A 13,520-nucleotide genomic window follows, 5' to 3' on the forward strand; every position below is an offset into this window, starting at 1 on the left:
CTTTGTCTTTGGCTCAGATGGTAGAGCACCCGACTTGCCCCATGTGTTGAAGCTTTTGTCCCCTCTGCAGGTGGCCCTGGTTCGAATCCCGCGTTGAGTGGCCAATCCGGTATGTCATCCTCCCCCTCTCTGCCTCCCATTAATGCAGATGTAGAAATTGAGACATAGTATAGTATGACGTTTTTTGTCTCATTTGGACCAAAAAAAGGGTTTTCAAAAAAATTGTCAGATTTTGGACGACATAGTATAGTATGTCGTTTTTGTCTAATTTTGGACCAATTTTTTTTTTTAAAAAATGGTCACATTTTGGACGACATAGTGTAGTATGACATACTACATAGTATAGTATGACGTTTTTGTCAAGTTTCGGACCAAACAAATTGTTTTTCAAAAAAATGGTCAGATTTTGGACGACATAGTATAGTATATCGTTTTTGTCAAGTTTTGGACCAATTTTTTTTGCCCAAAAAATGGTCACATTGTGGACGACATAGTGTAGAATGACATACTACATAGTATAGTATGACGTTTTTGTTAAGTTTTGGACCTAAAAAATGTTTTTCAAAAAAATTGTCAGATTTTGGACGACATAGTCGTTTTTGTCAAATTTTGACCCAATTTTTTATCCCAAAAAATTGTCACATTTTGGACGACATATTATAGTATGTCGTTTTTGTCAAATTTTGGACCAAATTTTTTTTTCAAAAAATGGTCACATTGTGGACGACATATTATAGTATGTCGTTTTTGTCAAATTTTGGACCAAATTTTTTTTTCAAAAAATGGTCACATTGTGGACAACATAGTGTAGTATGACGTACTACATAGTATAGTATGACGTTTTTGTCAAGTTTTGGACCAAACAAATTGTTTTTCAAAAAAATGGTCAGATTTTGGACGACATAGTATAGTATGACGTTTTTGTCAAGTTTTGGACCAAACAAATTTTTTTTCAAAAAATGGTCACATTTTGGACGACATATTATAGTATGTCGTTTTTGTCAAATTTTGGACCAAATTTTTTTTTCAAAAAATGGTCACATTGTGGACAACATAGTGTAGTATGACGTACTACATAGTATAGTATGACGTTTTTGTCAAGTTTTGGACCAAACAAATTGTTTTTCAAAAAAATGGTCAGATTTTGGACGACATAGTATAGTATGACGTTTTTGTCAAGTTTTGGACCAAACAAATTTTTTTTCAAAAAATGGTCACATTTTGGATGTCATAGTGTAGTATGACGTACTACATAGGATAGTATGTCGTTTTTGTCAAGTTTCGGACCTAAAAAATGTTTTTCAAAAAAATGGTCAGATTTTGGACGACATATGTAGTATGACGTACTACATAGTATAGTATGACGTTTTTGTCAAGTTTTGGACCAAACAAATTGTTTTTCAAAAAAATGGTCAGATTTTGGACGACATAGTATAGTATGACGTTTTTGTCAAGTTTCGGACCTAAAAAATGTTTTTCAAAAAAATGGTCAGATTTTGGACGACATATGTAGTATGACGTACTACATAGTATAGTATGACGTTTTTGTCAAGTTTTGGACCAAACAAATTGTTTTTCAAAAAAATGGTCAGATTTTGGACGACATAGTATAGTATGACGTTTTTGTCAAGTTTTGGACCAAACAAATTTTTTTTCAAAAAATGGTCACATTTTGGATGTCATAGTGTAGTATGACGTACTACATAGGATAGTATGTCGTTTTTGTCAAGTTTCGGACCTAAAAAATGTTTTTCAAAAAAATGGTCAGATTTTGGACGACATATGTAGTATGACGTACTGCATAGTATAGTATGTCGTTTTTGTCAAATTTTGGACCAATTTTTTTTTTCAAAAAATTGTCACATTGTGGACGACATAGTGAAGTATGACGTACTACATAGTATAGTATGAGGTTTTTGTCAAGTTTTGGACCTAAAAAATGTTTTTCAAAAAAATTGTCAGATTTTGGACGACATATGTAGTATGACGTACTGCATAGTATAGTATGTCGTTTTTGTCAAATTTTGGACCAATTTTTTTTTTCAAAAAATGGTCACATTTTGGATGACATAGTGTAGTATGACGTACTACATAGTATAGTATGTCGTTTTTGTCAAATTTTGGACCAATTTTATTTCCAAAAAAATGGTCACATTGTGGACGAAATAGTGTAGTATGACGTACTACATAGTATAGTATGACGTTTTTGTCAAGTTTTGGACCTAAAAAATGTTTTTAAAAAAAATTCTCAGATTTTGGATGACATAGTATAGTATGTCGTTTTTGTCAGATATTGCACTCAATAAATCTTACTAAAAAAACTGGCAGGTGTGGCTGGAATTTTTACAGACTGAGATCAGATTGTATTCTTTGATGGTGTCAGGGAGGCATTGGCAAGCCTTTGTTATTGAAAAGTCTTTGAAAATTTCATAGATAGACTGCCAATTTAGTATTTTAATTTCATTTGGATGATGTTTTTCCTTTGATTAGTGAAAAAGATAAAAATGTGACTGTTTATTACTGTGTTGGTTTCGCTTTGTATCATTCTTATCAAACCTCTGTTGAGATTTTTCACTAGTTTTGCAAGAAACGAGACAAAGTTATTTCACTCAACATTACATCATAAGGTAGATTATTTATCTGCTTGTTAAAAAAATTGGGTTGTGCTAATACAAATGTGAAATTTTATAGGTAGCACAGTTGTGAGTTATACAGTAAGTAGTAATGACTTATTATAACGGCCATGACACAGTGCAGAAATCGACCTCCATTCATTAGAATCCCCATAAAAACTTGTCAATGAGGCAAAATGGTCTTTGAAGTACAGTTTTGCAACATTACCTTAACTATCGTCAAGACTCTAGTGAAGCTGATCATACTTCCTTCCTCATTTACGGGTAGCCAGTTCTGCTTTCCAGTGACGGGGAATGTCACTGTTTCATTCAGAGAAATCCTTATCCAGTAAAGCTATGTCAGCATATTTCAAGGTCAGCTGACAGTGGCTGGTGGCTTCACTGTCTCCTCTACAAGACTGCTTTCATTGGGATACATTATACATTATTTCACACCTAATATTGGTTTAGCTTGAAGGAGTTAAAAGAGAGTCTTGTGGAAATTATAATGCTGATAATGTATACATGTGAGAAGCATGCTTGGTTTTTTGAGAGGTTGAGGTTTTGGGCATCACAACTGATGTGACGACAAGTCAAACTACCTGTTTTTGAATAATTAGTAAAGGACTCAGAAACACTATCCCCAGGTGCTTGGCTATTTGTTTTAGGTATTATTGGGATTTAAATTACTGTTGGAACTTGCAGGGCTCTGTGATGGTGACCTGTCCAGGGTGTTCCCTGCTTTTCAGCCTGTGTCAGCAGGGATTGGCACGTGCGACCTTCATCTGGAGGATAAAGTGGTAGGAGGATGGATGGATAGAACTGGCAGTTGTCTAACAAGCGTGGACAGAAGACGAGAACCATCACTAAAATGTTTATATCTAATGTAACCGAATGTACCTTTTTTCAAACAGGCCTATAGCCTCATGTCTGGTGTAAGAGGTTGCAAACCAATGCACCTCTGCAATGAACCTAATTATCTTCTTGTTTAAAATAAATTATATAATTTCAAGCAAGACCCAGTTGAACAAGTCGGGGCTTGTAACTGCAATGTGTCAGAGCTTTCACCCACACATGACCAAATTTGGGTGGAGGATGCGCGGAAATCTGTGGTTTGTGGTGAAAAGGTCTTGGGATCTCCATCCTTCCTCTTTTCTCGCCCGTGCACTGATCATGACGGTCAACACCACAGATGAACGAGGGATGAGAAAAGAGAGTGATGACATGTTGGTCCGAGTGATGAGGACGGTATTGCTGAAATCAGCAGGAGCGATACCCCCCCCCCCAAAAAATGCAACCACTGAACACAGCCTGATGGAGAACATAACATTTAATACAGCTTGTTATTACAAAACCTTCAATCATGTAGTGTATCTATCTTTTTTGGATGATATAGGATATATTCTATCCTTTTTAGGGTCATGATAGACTGTATTTGATGGTTTTTACACTCAAAAAAAAATCCCAAAGCTACCTTTCAGAGAAAACGCCCACAGTGTACGGACTCATTTTCAATCATGTCATGTATACTGAGATGCCTCAATCATCTGCAGACGACACATTTGCACGTTAACGTAATTACGAGACGGTTTGTTTCAACGGTTTCTGAAAAACTGAGGAATTGCAAGTCAAAGCCAGCATGTGGTTATTACGGTAATTTCACTCTCACTGTTGCAGGAAGCCGGCCAATCAGTGTCTTTGTCACCAGAGAGGAGAGAGTTGGAAAAACAACAAACTGTACATCATTTCCATTTTTGGGCCTGTTTTTGGACATTGAGACAAAAAACTACAACAATTGTTAATTTAAATATGTTTTATACTGTTCACATTTAAAATTAAAATTGTTAACTATTTTAACATGGCAGTAAATTGTAAATAACTGCCAGATATTGAAAGTTATTCAGGAAAAAAAAGGATAATTTTATGGTGTAACTTCTATGGTTATATGGACATTTTGAGGCTTAGGTCTGACGTAACTTTTATTCTAAATAATCCCGAAAGTAAAACAAATCACTTCTGTGTACTTTCACCGGTCAGCTCTTTAAAACGGAAATGATGAGTGACAGTTTCCATCATCTTAATCCCACCCTGACACAGAACACTTGCAGAGACATCCTGTTGTCTTGGTCTTTGGTTCCTCTTTTTACGGTATAAAACATGGAGGTCTAGTGAGAGGAGATCATTCGTCTCCTTCTGCCTCTTCTGTATCAAACCTCTGGATCCTCTCACAAACTGACCATGCAGCTGTGCAGCAGAACACTCACATGCCTGGTCATCCTTATTGGGATTCTGGCACTACAAACAACATTATCAAGTAAGTTGACTCAGTAAAAGGAACATTGTCATTGTGTTTAAGAACCTGTACTTTGAAATGCAGTCTCATAACAGCATGCTCTTTTTTTTGTTTCCTTAAAAAAGTTCCAGTGAAGAGAACCAAGTGCTGCACTAAGGTCTCTACTATGAACGTCACCGCTCCGATCATCGGCTACAAGATCCAGAAGAAGAATCTGCCCTGTGTCCAAGCAGTCATGTAAGAACCACCTCTGCTGTTCTGACTTGTGATCACCAAATTCTTCATGAATGCAATGTGATTTTGTAAAAGCTAGACTGGAGATTGTGACTAAACCTTTCTTTTTATTCATCTCGCAGATTTGAGACGACAGAAGGAGAAGTCTGCAGCCACTGGAGAGAGAAGTGGGTTTTTGAGAGGATCAGGGAGCTAGAGTGAGTAAATCATCTCTGCAGTATTAACTATTAATTCCAGTTGTCGTGTTAACATGTTAATGACTTGCTTGTGAACATCCCAGACTGTTTTTTTAACTGTTATCTGTTGTTGTTGTTGTGTGTTTTACAGGCAGGCCCGCAAAGCAAACAAGACTGCTCCTGCCACTACAACCCCCAGCTCCTAGGAAGGACTTCATAAATGCCTATATTGAATTAATTTATCACATCTAAATCTAAATGCCCCTCCCCCAATGTTATTTCATTATATTTAATATTTATTATTATGAGCACTATTTATTTGTTATGCCATCTCCTTTATAATCTATTATCTGTAACCAGTTGTTGAGTTAACATGAGACAAGATCACAGATGCAAAAACATGTCCATAATGTGCACTTCACAGAAATACAACGGAGAGTTTTATTTGCTCTTTAAACGAAAATAAAATGTCATTTTCATCAACCATCCCTGTTGTTTATCGATTGTTTATAAAGATCATATGACCATAAAAAAATCTCTTTATGCAGAAAACAGAAGCACAGGTCAACTCTGCCATCTGGTGGAGACTTGAAGTCACTGCAGAGGAGCTTTTCATCAGAATTCTGTCTCCATGCAGGGTAGCAGTTAGACTGAGTCATGTGTCTACTGTCATCGAAACCCTGGTGTGGAAGGGTTTTCCCCCTTCTGAAGTGAATTGTTAAATACATGACACAATTTCAGTGTCACAGTGTTGTAGTTTTAAAGAAATCAGAAACAGAGACGCAGTTCCATGAAGTATATTTATTTGCATATGGGAATTCTTGTATACTGTATTCTGCAGACAGTGAGGCAAGTGAAAGTCATTAGCTTTATTTTTATTTTTTTAAACGTTTTTCAGAGATATCGCCAAAAGTTCAGTTCCAAGCAGTGGTACGGGCACTTTTAGCATTTCAGTGCTACAGGTTTCTTTTCCCCTAATACTGACTCTCTGTGAAAGAGCCACTTCCGATCGGAGTTTCACCTGGAGCTGAGTCGGCATTGGACATCTTCTTCAGTTTGGAGCTGTATAATAAATATATAAATACATATACAATCATCTTCACGCACAGTGATTTAAAAAGCTGATGTGTGAACTTACAGTAGTAGATACTTGAAAGTGGAAAGGCAGCTCTTACCTGAGTAATTCCAGAGTTTTTCTCACCCACTCGTCCCTCTGAGTCACACATATCTCATTGTTCTTCACTGTGTAGAAACTACGACAAAGACAGTCAAAGGTTTATTTCATTCTCCACTGATGTGCTTTATGCTCTCATTTCAACACAGACACTAGTTTTGTTCACATATAGTGAAGGATTTAAATGAAAGGTTTAAATGTGATGATACTTGGCAATAATACAGACATCGCTTCGTTTCTTAAAGGCTCTGAGAGCTTCCGCTTAAATATTTCATTAGACGAGATTTCGTTATTGAGTTATGTGGAGACAAAACCGCTTCCAGTTTAGAATTATATGAAACTCGGAGATCTTGACAGAATGCCACATTATGTCACATTATGCAAACCCAACATTGGTACAACTTCCCACAAGCCTTTTAACATTTGTTTTAATTAAATAATAATGAAATGAAATGTCAAGTAAATACAGTTTGGAATAAATGCAGACAGCGCAGTGTTTGCAGAGCAGTTATTAAGTCTTACATGATCGCCTCCATGCGACAGTTTTCCTTCATGGTTTGTTCTCTGAAGCCCTTGATGCGCTGGAAAGGCACCGGCTTTCTGTTGTATCTCGTACAACATGCTCGGCCCATTTGGGAACCTGCGGCACACAAACACGCACACACACACACAACACAGTGTTATTGATCAGTTCGACTCATTACAGCGTGAACTGAGAGCGGGTTACGTGTCAGGAAATGAACTTACAAGTAGCCGGAGCTGGACTGAGTGGGCCCAGTATGAAGAAGAGGACAAAGGTCATCACGGCGATCATGCCTCCTGGAGCCATGTTGACAGGGTGGAACACAGAAAACTTTGATTGAACACATAACGACTTGTACAGTATATATATACACTATCCCGTGCACGTTTTTTAAAACCTGTGGCTTCTAAATTGAGGACAGGAAACCCACTATGACATCAAAGTTGCAGACTGTGCACTTTGATTACAAATTAGGGATTCGACTTTCCGCCGTGCAACGTTCACAACTGTTTCTGGGAAAGCAAAAGTGTTTCTGTGGAACTGTTGCACTGTTGACGGAGAAAGCATCTATATTTATGCTTTTCAGGTTAATAAGCGCACAGTGATGTTCTCCACATACAGCAGATTCTAATTGTGACGCCATCTTAATTTAGATTCCTCCGCAGCTGCTATATACAGTATATCGCCAAGGATTTAGCACTCCATATATTCCAGCATAACTGGCTTAGGTGAAATTTGTCTTGTGTGGGGTGTTGAAAATCCAATGTGATGTCCACTGCCGTGATTTGAAATGGTTGCTTGAAGCTGTATTGAGGGGTGTTTTACATAATCAGCAGTCTTGAGATTGTTTTGTGGTGAGGACTGATGGAGTATGGTATGAGAGGCTTGTCAAAAAAAAACCAAAAAAAAAACCCTCGCTTGTTAGCATGACCTACTTAAGCTGCAGAAAGCTGACAACTCCAAATGTTACACAGCTGACCTAGAAAGGTAGAACATCTTAAGTAGTAAACGCTCCGTAAGGCAACGTGTGTCTTAAAACAGCACGGTGAAAGTGAATGGTTCGTTTATTAAAAGACTAAATGGTGCGAAAGCTTCCGACACATTCATGAATGAATTCATGACGTACAGTAATTACTCTGGTTCCTCACCTACACGATGTACACGACTTAACTGCGATTTCTATTTTGCACTCAGTGTGGAGTGACAAGGACACATATGATTTTTTACTTCCCGGGGAAACTGGTCAGCTCATACAGATTCAGCGTCTTGCTCAAGGACATTCTGAAATACAAATGCTTGTCATTGCATGGTGTGGACTCAGCTGGGGTCAGGCCCCAAAGAGTAATTATAGTTTATTCAGTACACCACGGTGCTTCCATTCATTGAATCACGCCAGAAAACACGGACGTGCACACCTCGGGTGACGCTCAAGTGCATGCTAGCGTGGCCCCAGTGCAAGTGAAAGTGCTTTCATCACGTACATGTCGCTTGAAATGTCACCTGAACACGCACGTGCATCCTCATAATATTAAAAGAGCCATTATTTGCAAAAGTGACCAGGGTAAAGATACAGAAATATTATGATAACAGCTGTATAAGATAATCAGCTAAGTTTGTTAAATTGAGTTAAGACATAAGTTTTATTTAGGGAACCAAGTCAGAAAAGTGGGGTATTGGTTCAGCCGGTAAGTTAGACGGAATTGTATCTGGTTGTTGGATTACATGTAACGGTTATGTATTATTAGGATATTGGGTTGCTGTTGAGAAATGGTGTCCACTTATATAATTTTTTTAATGCTACTGCATTCAAATTGTACCGTGGAGATGTTACCAGGTTTTATATATATATACATATAACCTGGTACATGTTTTTTTTTTATTATTATTATTCATTTTTTAGAGTGACTAGAACTGCTTGGTGGTGTTTCCGTGGCAGTTCAACTGATGAAAGGTTTCCGAGCACACACACACACACACACACACACACACACACACACACACACACACACACACACACACACACACACACACACACACACACACACACACACACACACACACACACACAGGAGGTGGGAATGTTGTGGTCTATGATTGATGATAAGACACTTGTGGTGGCTTTGGACCGGGGAGGGAAAGACCCAAGTGGCATGAAAGTGACTGTCTGTGTTTGATGTGCAGTGTGTACACATGTCATGATCTGAGAGTTCCATTCTATAAAGGTTGTGCTGTTGTGCTCTATGAATGAATTTGCACTGAATAAGTGACATTGTAAATGTGTGTTATCACAGATACTTGTACAGGATGCAGAGTCTAAGGTAATTGATTGATTAATCGATTTTAAAGACTGGATTTTGGTGGAGAGTGCAGTTTGGGTGAGTTTGTAAAGGGTTATAATACAAACGTTTTCCTTAAAACAATGTTTTAGTTGCGAGTATTGTAGGACATTGCTGTTACTGTATGGATATTATATTTCTGTTTGACTATTTATATCATTTCTATCGTTTATTTGGAAGGGACAGTGTATGTTAATGGCCATGTCAAGATGTCATTTATGTAAACACACCAGATTATAGCCAATGGCTAGTTTTCATCTGTAATCCCAAAAATGTTTAACAGAGGCAGAGATTTAAAAAACAAATACAATAAAAATACACCCATACAGTACATCCATGTACACATCCATGCACATATTATGGTCAGAATGAGTAATGATCAAATAAATGTCCTATGTGTGATTTTTCTATGAGTTGAATGATAAAGGTTTATTTTTAATGTGAAAGTCAGGGTTGTTTTGACTAGATTTCCACCAAACTGTCAGAGTCATTGCTATGAATGGATGTTTAAAGCAATTCTAATGGACACAGTGAGAAACAAGAGGTCAGATATAAAGAGTTCTTGGCAGTCGTGCTTTACTGTGTCCAACATATGGTTTCTTTAGGTTTAATAAACAAAAAAAAAAGTATCTATGTATATATTAAGTTACATGTCAAACAGTAATGGTTTTTGGTCTGTTGAAAACTCTTAGACTCTTGTGAGTTCTGACATCCCGTGAGAGTTTGAGATCCTCACTCGTTATGTTCTTGGTATGACTCAGCCGACTTATGCCGTCCTTGAGAAATCCTGTCCTCCCACATTTCAGTCAGGCCCACACACCTCAGTTCAACACATCACACGAAACTCATGCAACATTTTCATGATGTCGATACTGCCCCCCCCCGAACCCCCCATGGATGCAGAGCAAGACGAACAGATGTCAGCAATGTGGCTGTTTATCAAACGTGGATTGCGATCCATATTTAAACTGCAAATCAGATTGTTCTTTTATTGAACACATTTTTATAATAAGCGCATGTATTTAAACATGTTCACACAATATTGTTGAGGATATACAGTAGGGACGTGAGGCACATGAGGACGTGAAGAATGTTTTCACAAGATAAGAGGCAAGTATTCTGTACAGTCTTACTTTAAACTTTCAAACTACTTAATTAATCTGATATTACATTATTTTGAGAATCCATTTATTGTTCAAATTAAACAATGCCAACAATTCTGTATCAGTATCTCAAAGTTTGTTTTGTTTTTTCCCTCTATTAAATCAAATGGATTCATTCAGAAAATAAATAGCACATTAATCATTCTACAAATCTACAAATATGTGAAGTATACGGAACAACATATAGAGTCTATCAACTTGCCTGGCTGATGTATTCCCAGTCACTTGTCCATTACACTTCCAGCTGAGCTCGATTCGTATTAAAGCGTTCACATCCATTTTAACCGCTATATGGTCATCTATGCTGCAACTGGGCTCTAAGTGTGTGCGTATTTTTGTTTTATTATTGATATTATAAGAGATGTTGTAAAATCACAACAATGAGCTTAAAGATTGTGGCCCCCAGATCAGAGGTAGTTTGTCACGACCAGTATATGAACTATTGTATTGTTAAAAGTACCATTATTGTAAGTAAATGCCTTATTCGAATAATGAAATGCTTCCTGTATATTTCTAAGTGATTAATTCAAGTAATACGATGAGCACTACGACAACAAAAGATCTTGATCAGAAGACAAACGCGTATTCAGACAACATTTTAGTGTTTAGCTGCTATACTGGCAGCTGCAACATTTCGGTCAGTGTGTTTGAGTGGGTGTTTTTTTCTTCCTGCACCCCCCAACCCCCCCAAACCCCCCCTCTTTAAGGCCTCAAACTGGTGGAGAGAGAGAGGGCAAGAAAAGAGGAAAGAGAAGGGGAGATGCGGGAGGGTGAGGGTAAAGCGAGAGGGTCGCCATTGAGTTGTCCACCCACACAAGGCCCCCTCTGGTCACCTGCGTGGGTTTGGTCAGAAAAGAAAGGCAAGCATGCATGAACACACACACACACATTTAAGAAAACGAAAACACGACAGCCTTCTAACCCCGTATGTCAAATGTGGCAAAGGAGCTTGGAATAAAAGTTTTTTTTAATTAAATTACCATGAAACTTCCTCAAACTACAAAAAAGGGTATTGTCAGTCCGTTAAAAGTACTTCACAGCCGTCAGTGAAGAGGCTCGGCAGCGAGGGAGTCAGCACCGAGATGAGAAAGCTCTTTGAGCATTTGGCTGTAGCATGATCTTTGGAATAAAGCGTAGTTTGTCATAATTAGCATTATTCCAGACTGTCAGACCCGTGAGGCGCAGAAAACAATGCACTCTTCAATGTTTTATTAAGGAGCCATGGTAAATTACTTGATGTGCAATTATGTGAGGCTGGCAGATTCTGTCTTCACCATCTCCTCCTACATCCCATCTGCCCCATGTGTCCTGAGTGTGGGTGACTGAAGCTGCAGGGGGGGGATGAGGAATTTATTGTGGAGAAAAAAAATTATAAGAAAACTTGTGATGTAACAGTCCAAGTTGCACTTGTGCTGTAACACCCGTGTCTGCCAAGAGACCAAATAGCAAAAGATAAAAGAGGGGAAAGTATAGAAGGAAGAAAAAAAAAAAGCCCCGTGACACAGGGAAGAGCCCAGAGGCATTTTTATTCTAGCAGAGCCGGTCGACCTCCTGGTCGAGAAGACCCTGGAGGATACAGTGAGGAGGTGAGGAGAACAGGGGGGGGTCGTCTCGAAAGAGTATTTTTAGGGTGGTCTGTTATCTGCGGAGATGGGGCTTGTGGTATCACAGCCAGGTCACATCGCTGAGAGGGAAACAGTCTGGGCTGTCTGCCGCGATGGAAGATAAGGAGGAACAGAACAATGAGTTCTCCCTGTCTCCGTCTTTGTCTCTCTCTCTCTCTCTCTCTCTCTCCTCGCCTCTCTGGAACACACACCAACTCAGAAACTTTGTAACCACATCCACAGGAAGACGCACAGCAACTTCACACTCACACATCCTCCCACAGACACTCTGACATGTTAAAGGTACATTATGCAAGAAATGCATCGAACGAAGCTGAAAGTACTAGCTTCGCTAACAATGGAGCAGGCAGGTATATTCGCAATTTAAATGTTCAATTTACAGCCCACAAAAATCTGTTTATGTTGTGGTCGGTTGCGTCACCCACCCAGTAACGCACCTCGTAGCACTTCACGTTGCCAGCAGAATTACTCAAAACACGGCGAGCTGCAGCTATGAGTCGGAAATGCCTCATGTTATCGACCCTAAAAGGGTTCACTACCCCTTTAAAAACAAAAAAACCCTCCAGACTAGAGATGAAGAACAAGGGTTGGCATTGGAAGAAAATGCAAGCAACTGAGCTTAAGCCAACGTTAACTAACCCCCACTTTTTCCTTCGTCTCTCCCTCTTTTACAATATTGTTGCTTCATCACGTTTTAATCCTTCACTGCTGTGACTCTGCTGCAGCAGAAACACGTTCTCCTTCTGTCTCTTGTCTGTTACTGACGTGTGAAAATGATCCAAACGGATGATGGTATTGTTGCGTATATGGGAATGTGTCTTTCAGAAAATGACCTGGCAATTCTGGGGAGGAAGGGGCAACGCTGTCAAATATCCTGAATTAACTTTTCAAAAAAATAAGAAAAACAAATAGAGGAATGGAATCACAGAGCTCCATTGGTGACCTGAGAGAGTTTAATGGCTCCGGTGACGAACAGACACAACCAACAATATCATAAAATCTACACTCAGCTGTTTTTCTCTCTCTCTCTCTCTCTCTCTCTCTCTCTCTACATCCCTCTCTCTATTGTAGCTCTCTGGAGGTGTAAATGCCAGCAGAACAGATGGATGGAGAGAACATCTCATCACTGCAACACAATGTTTATGCAGTTACCCGCCGCACAAACACACACACACACACACACACACACACACTAGACTAAGACGTTGATGGAAATCTCTTCAGTCATCAAAGTGACATGAATGGTACACACACACACACACACACACACACACACACACACTCTTTGGGAGTTTTTGATGAAACCCTCTGTTCGCTTCTTCCTTTGTTTACACCGAGCACATGCAATGCGTAAAAAAATACGGACTCACATCCGCACGCGTAC

The 13,520-nt window shown here is 38.8% G+C and overlaps 2 protein-coding genes across 2 annotated transcripts; one reads left to right on the plus strand and one right to left on the minus strand.

Moving 5' to 3' along the window:
- Positions 1-4,831: 4,831 nt before the first annotated feature.
- LOC310927512 (uncharacterized protein) lies at positions 4,832-5,670 on the plus strand. Its single transcript, XM_083889813.1, has 4 exons — positions 4,832-4,926; positions 5,031-5,142; positions 5,262-5,336; positions 5,467-5,670. Exons 1-4 carry the CDS (start codon positions 4,851-4,853, stop codon positions 5,519-5,521), a joined length of 318 nt encoding a protein of 105 aa, XP_083745939.1. The 5' UTR covers positions 4,832-4,850; the 3' UTR covers positions 5,522-5,670.
- A 570-nt stretch (positions 5,671-6,240) lies between these two features.
- Positions 6,241-7,319, minus strand: LOC310927511 (C-C motif chemokine 20-like). Its single transcript, XM_083889812.1, has 4 exons — positions 7,237-7,319; positions 7,012-7,129; positions 6,491-6,568; positions 6,241-6,377 (listed from the first exon to the last, which is right to left on the minus strand). The coding sequence occupies exons 1-4, from the start codon at positions 7,316-7,318 to the stop codon at positions 6,290-6,292; spliced, it is 366 nt and encodes a 121-aa protein (XP_083745938.1). The 5' UTR covers position 7,319; the 3' UTR covers positions 6,241-6,289.
- Between the last annotated feature and the right edge of the window lie 6,201 nt (positions 7,320-13,520).

The sequence above is a fragment of the Microchirus variegatus genome (assembly GCF_963457635.1).
Source record: "Microchirus variegatus genome assembly, chromosome: 5".
NCBI lineage: Eukaryota > Metazoa > Chordata > Actinopteri > Pleuronectiformes > Soleidae > Microchirus > Microchirus variegatus.

Bases quoted from the DNA above. Each gene is read 5' to 3' on its own strand.
- LOC310927512 (XM_083889813.1), top strand. From the start codon at position 4,851: ATGCAGCTGTGCAGCAGAACACTCACATGCCTGGTCATCCTTATTGGG. The intron at 5,143-5,261 runs GTAAGAACCACC...TTCATCTCGCAG, and splicing joins CCCTGTGTCCAAGCAGTCAT to ATTTGAGACGACAGAAGGAG. The intron at 5,337-5,466 runs GTGAGTAAATCA...TGTGTTTTACAG, and splicing joins GAGAGGATCAGGGAGCTAGA to GCAGGCCCGCAAAGCAAACA.
- LOC310927511 (XM_083889812.1), bottom strand. From the start codon at position 7,318: ATGGCTCCAGGAGGCATGATCGCCGTGATGACCTTTGTCCTCTTCTTC. The intron at 7,130-7,236 runs GTAAGTTCATTT...TGTGTGCCGCAG, and splicing joins CAGTCCAGCTCCGGCTACTT to GTTCCCAAATGGGCCGAGCA. The intron at 6,378-6,490 runs GTAAGAGCTGCC...TTTATTATACAG, and splicing joins AAAACTCTGGAATTACTCAG to CTCCAAACTGAAGAAGATGT.